The sequence below is a fragment of the Octopus bimaculoides genome, chromosome 13 (assembly GCF_001194135.2).
Source record: "Octopus bimaculoides isolate UCB-OBI-ISO-001 chromosome 13, ASM119413v2, whole genome shotgun sequence".
In the NCBI taxonomy this organism is placed as follows: Eukaryota; Metazoa; Mollusca; class Cephalopoda; order Octopoda; family Octopodidae; genus Octopus; species Octopus bimaculoides.
In genome coordinates, this window is record NC_068993.1 from 61949428 (window position 1) to 61955902 (window position 6475).

The 6475-nt window shown below is 39.1% G+C and overlaps 1 protein-coding gene across 1 annotated transcript in view; it reads right to left on the reverse strand.

Moving 5' to 3' along the window:
- The window catches only part of LOC128249309 (uncharacterized), a 13227-nt gene extending 8784 nt beyond the window's left edge, over positions 1–4443 (reverse strand). Inside the window, exons 1-2 of the mRNA XM_052972545.1 lie at positions 4290–4443; positions 993–1030 (exon numbers count right to left, since the gene is read on the reverse strand). Coding sequence (XP_052828505.1) covers positions 993–1021 — 29 coding nt within the window. The 5' untranslated portion in view covers positions 1022–1030; positions 4290–4443. The remainder of the gene's footprint in view (positions 1–992; positions 1031–4289) is intronic.
- Between the last annotated feature and the right edge of the window lie 2032 nt (positions 4444–6475).

Genomic DNA, 6475 nt, shown 5'->3' on the forward strand with positions numbered 1-6475 from the left:
TGCGTCATACAGTCTGCCTTTTACTCTGAGTGAGAGTCCCTTTGTCGCCAGCAGGGGTAAGAGCTCTCTAAACTTTGCCCAGGCTATTCTTATTCTAGCAGCTACACTTTCAGCGCACCCACCCCCACTACTAACTTGGTCGCCCAGATAGCGGAAGCTATCGACTACCTCTAGTCTTTCACCCTGGAATGAGATAGAAGTTTGTACAATATAAAGGCATCCAGCTGTAAAAACATTACCAGATTAGATTGGAGAGTGGTGCAACTGCTGGCTCTCCAGTCCTCAGTCAAACCGTCCAACCCATGCCAGCATGGAAAACGGACGTTAAACGATGATGATGATGATGATGTGAATAAGCACTACATTTGAAAGAGTAAGCTGAATGCTAAAAGATTACAAGTTCATACCAGAAAACCAGGGAGAGTGGTCATGGGAAGGTTAGTATCAAAAGGCATTCAGTCTTATTAAGCCTCCTCAGTAAAGTATACACTTCACAGTACTTGCTGCCAAAAATTTGACTTTTTAAGATAATTCCTCACAGCACATGGAACATCAATTTTACAAAGTTTATTCACTGATTTTGGTCAAACTTTGACAAATACTGGACTATCAGAATTGTTACATAACCACACAGAATACCTTGCAGTGTTCAAATATGGCTAATTTACATTAAGAGATCATATTTTGTCACGTTCAACTTAGCCTTTAATCCTTTCAAGAGACAATAAGATAAAGTATGCATCAAGAACTGGGCTTAATTCCTTTCGAGTGTTGAGGTGAGTGGGGCGAGTTCCTTTGGATTGTTGGGCCTCACAGAGGCAACGGCCAACATCTTCAACATTATGTCGTGCTTAAGAAGAAGACCTGTTAAGCTGAGCAAAATTGCAGTTGTGGCAGATACTGGAACCAGTAAAAAGAATACAGAAATATAAAAACCATAATCAAATTATGGTGAAACTCAAGAAATATAATTATATCAGACACATACTTACATTCCAATTTGAGCAGTGGAAAGTGCCATGATCCATTTCTGAAAAAGATGAACAGGAGATTAAATTAATTTTTTTTTTTTTTCTAATTTTATTTTATAGATCAATTAGAAAGAGGTGAAGTACCTATGACCCTTATTTTCCAAGGCCTCCAAGATTAATCCTTTAGCATTCAGGTTACTCTGCCAGACATAATACCAATTTATTCATTCATATTGTTTTGAATCAATCACACATTAATTTGTAGCTTCAAGATTTCAATGTGGTTGTTTATTTTTAGAATGACATTATAGGGTAGGCATGAGAGGCCTGACCTGGCCAGTTTGATCATATAATGAGTAGAATATTTTGGCCGGATGTGAAGAAAAAAAAAAACAATAACAAATCAACCTTTTATTAAAGGTGGTCAGCTATGATTCTCTGGCTCGTGCAACAGCCCTTCATACTGGACAGGTTAAAGGATGGAGCCCAACTAACATGAACCGCCTGTTCCCAGAGGTAAAAATGAGTGCACATAGGGACAGTAGCCCTACCTAGAAAAACGAAAGTTATGAAGCTTCAAAGACATTTCAAAGCCAACAAGACTTGGGGGAGGAAAACCTTCTTTCAAAGAAACATGATGTGGTGCAGCAATATCTGGAAGGAAGACCAGTTCCTGAAGCACAAGTGGAGATGGACAGGCCAGACACCCACACCTTAAGGAAAACAGCACCCTAAATAAGACATCAGGCCCTGGTCTGAAACTGATAAGGGAGGCAGAAAAGAGGCCACTCTAAAAATTGCTGGAGGCAGGAGGATACTGATGCAAAACTGAAGAACCAGAAATCTAACCAGAATGAAGAAGACAGACAAGAGTCAAGAACAGTGGAGAAAAGTTATCATCTATTTTCCAAAGGGAGCAAAAGGCTTCAGTAGATAAGCTATGACCAACCAACAGTTAGTTCGAGGTTGTTGTTGTTGTTTAGCTGCTGATCAATCTTTTAATGAGCGGAATTATAATTAAAAGCATTCCTGCTATAACCATCCAGTAACTACTGTTGCCAAACGAGTACTAACACTGCACGAGACTAGAACGTGCATGAGGAAGGCCTGTTACGAAGATCATGGTGGATCTAGGAGTATAAGAATTGGAGGAGATATGATGGCTCGGCCAACCCTCCCCAGTTCTTATATTAATCATTAAAATCCAGGGATCTAGTTCAAAACGGGGGCACCAGTTTTCATTTATGTTTTTGGTACCGAAAGACTTTCAAACTTCGTATACTTATCTATTTTGTGTTATAGAACAGAAAAAAATTTTTGTATTCGGAGTTATTTCATGTAAAAAATTGTCTTACTTCGAGAATTTCAACCAATCACTGACAAGTATTCAGCTGTTTACACTTACTCCTTTGGCAGTTTAAGCGGTGTAAAGCGTATTTAATCTCCATTTATAATTTCGTTAACATCTGCCTGAACTGTATGTGTACAACATTTGCTTTTTTCATTTTCTTTCACGCGTGTTTATTTCGTTAACATCTGCCTGAACTGTATGAAATGTTTATTAGCTACTGCCTAACCCTACTGCCAATATGCTTCAGCCATTTTTTGACAAGGAATAATAATTTTATCACTGCCAGAATCGTTTGAGAATCGTTTGTTTACGTAGTCAGCACTTAATGTATTTGGCTGAATGGACATCAGTCATTGGTTGAAATTACAGAAATACGACAACTTTAGCATGAAATAACTTGCGATGTACGTTTTTTTGTTAAGAAGACTAAGAGAAAAAGATGTTTTATATGACACATTCTACCAGTGTCCCAAGTTTCAAAGTGTTTCGTTAAGAAAATACTGGTGCCCCCGTTTTGAACAAGATCCGAAAACTGTTGCAGTTGGTTGTTCCATTCCCTCGTCTCTTGCGTTGTTTTTTTTTTCCGTCGTCTCTTCATTTTTTTTACGAGTTGTTTGAGAGATATAATTTCGTGTTCGTACTAGGGGTCACCAGTTATAAGAATTGGTGTTGTATGAGAGATTTCGTATCACGTCGGGTCACCAGTTATAAGAATTGGGTGAGATATGATGGCTCGGCCATCTCTCCCCAGTTCTTATATTAATCATTAAAATCCAGAAATACAACACGAGGGATAACGGTAACAACAGAACATAGTTTATTCTAGGTTGGTGTAGAGCTGTTTCGTTCCTGGGTGAATAGGCATGCCGCTAGAATACCAAAGAAGCTTCGACCACATGTCGGGGACGAGTTGTGGGATACGGGTTGTCACCACCGCTGCCAGCGAGAAAAGAGAAGGAACGCTATTGCTTTCTTTCCACATGTTACATTGTGCATGCGTGGTCGGGTACTTCCGCTGACGGCTAGTCCCAAGATGGCGGCCACACGCGCCACTACATGAGGGCGGTCCTCAATATTAACTTACACCAAATCCTCAACAGCTATCTTCATAAAACTGTCAGCTTGGTGGACGAGTACTAAAACTGCACCAGACTAGAACTTGCACGAGAAAGGCCTGTTACAAAGACAATGGCGAATTTAGGAGGACAGTCCTCAACAGTCATCTTCATAACACCAATCAGCCTGGTGGACGAGTGCTTTGGGGTGAAACGGATCCCAAACAGACTGTGTACTTCTCAGTTATCCAGTACCATCTTCACTATTTTCAACACAATTGTGCTGTCTAACCAAGATGCCAGAAGTGTGAATCTGATCAACGAAATTCATTTATAGTCATTTACATTTCGAATCAGAGAACCACCGACGTCAACTTTAAAAGAACGATAAACTAACAATTACGTACTGACATGCATTTAAATTCCTATAATGCATTCCGGTGTGAATAGAATTATAAGAGAACGTGGGTGAAGGTATAATTTGACAGCTATTTCTAACAAGCTGAATGGCCACGTCCAGGCTCCGTTATCGGGTTGTCTGTAAACATTAGTCTCGATATACGCCTTAGAAATAGCGTAGAGACTGTAAGCTACATACACACGCGCGCGCGCTATATCTGTGTATACAAGAATATGCGTATAAGTATGTCAACAGCGTCAAGGCATGTGTATAAAATGTAGCAGAGTGCATATATAAGAATATATGTGAGTGTTTGTGCACATAATGTATTATCTGTATGTGTATATGCACACGCATATATATATATATATATATACACACACTCATGTACATGTGACAGTGTGTGTTTGCGTATATATGTATGAGTGTGCATATTCACATACACGTTATATAAATAATGTGCATTTAAAACAGAAACGTCAGTACAATGTTATCCAAACGATAATACTTACATATCCGACCGTGTACGACCACCATATACCGCCACTTATTCTGTAATTCTCTGCTCTACAACTTTACTATGAAATATAAACAAACAAATGAAACTCACAAACATTTACAATACCGCCATAATGCTAGGTGGAACAACACTGAATAATATTGACCTTCTGATTGGTTAGAAATGGGGAATTAGGTGGTGGGGGAACAGATCTTCTTGTGTTCTGATTGGTTGAAATATAAATGTCAACGCGTGTTGATTTCATTTTTTTTCTTTTAGGCACCAGGCCAGAAAGTGGTTGTTTATATCGACTCGGCCGTCAGTAAGTAAATGTTACCTAACCTCATGCAGACCCCGACCGAGTAGAACCCTGTTTAAAAGCGTTCGGTCGTGACCATTCCGTCACTTTGCATATTAGGGACCATTTGGATCTTTCTGATTAATTTATTAAATGTGTCTTTTTTTTTTGTTCATGACGGTGTTGTCAGGTTTCACTACATATTTTTAGCAAATCGAGCAAGGATTCAGAGGCCTTCTTGACTGTTGTTTTATTTTATTCGGATTCGATCTCATGTAATAGTACAAAGATATTATTGTAATGCATTGATACTGAGACTAGCGAACCCCAACCTTTTTACGCCACGGACCTATTCCCAACAAAGCAATTTTCCCACGGACATAAGAAAACAACATGCATAATATGTAATTTAATTATTACATATATAAAGTAAAAACACCCAGCAGACTGTCATATCAATGAAATAGAAATAATTTTTTTAAAAATTTATTGTTTGTGAGATCTGGTACCAAATGACAGGCGGTCAGGTGGGTGGGGACCCCTAATTTAAAGGATGTACTGAGGATGTATGTCTATTATTGTTCCTGTTTACAGGTCTTCTAACTACTTAGGACGTGCTACAAGACCTACCACATTCTTCAAACTATATAGTCCTAACATTTTCTAATTTATGCACAGAGCCAGCAATTTTGAGGGAATGAGTTTAGTCTATACCACTTTCAAAACGAGATGGGTTGGATAAACAAGTTATATAAAACCCAACGGCGAGAACGTGACACAAATCTGATAGTTTTAAGATTTGTGTGAAAGTAAAGACATAGGCGTGTGGCTGTATGCTACGAAGCTGGTACTACTAAAGCAGAGTGGTCCCGAACGCGCAGTCGCTAGCTAGTCGTGAGTGGTCGTTCCTAACTCTAACCCTAATCCTAAACACATGTATTCATTTGCACACGCGCACTTTTTGTAGGATCGACCACTCACGACTAGCTAGCGACTGCGCGTTCGGGACCACTCTGCTTTAGTAGTACCTAAGAAGCTTGCTTCCCAACCACATGATTCCAGGTTCAGTCCCACTGCGTGGAACCTTAGGCAAGTGTCTTCTACTATAACCATGGGTTTATGAGTGGATTTAGTTGACGAAAACTGAAAGAAGCCAGTCGTGTGTGTGTTCACCACTGCTTGACAATAGGTGTTGATGTGTTTACATCCCCCGTAACTTAGCGGTTCGACAAAAAGAAACCGATAGAATAAGTATCAAATTTGAAAGATAATAAAATAAAAACTTCGATTTTATATCTGGTTTACAACAAAATAAAACAAGATATTATTTAATAACAACAGAAAAATATTTGGGTTGTCAAACCGCATAATGGCTGAGACAGTGGCAGCTCGTGTATAGGAACAGCAGCGCCCCCTATTTCCACCCGATTTTATCGATAACATTCAATATAATGAATCCTTTTTTCTTTAATTCTTTCTCTATACTTGTACATTATATAATCCATAAGCTTAATGCCAGTAGCCATCCCCTAGTTTATATATATATGGGTTTTCTCGTTACCTGGGCTAGAGAAGAAGTTCCAAGTATGGAAGCAAGGTCTAGAATCAAAGGGCCTTAGAGTTAACTTAACAAAAACCAGTCATACTAAGTAGGAAGGCAGACAAATCACAAATCTTTTCAGGTAGATGGCCCTGCTCAATCGCTAGGAAAGGTGTAAGTGTAAACTCCATAAGATGCACCCAATGTAAGCTTTGGACACACAAAAGGTGAAGCAACATCAGAGGAAAGTTAACAGGGATACTAACTTTTGTATGAGGAAGGTATACAGGTACAATAAATGCTGAAAATGCACAGAAACTAGACTCCATCATCTGCCAATGGGGTAAACTAGAGAACCCTC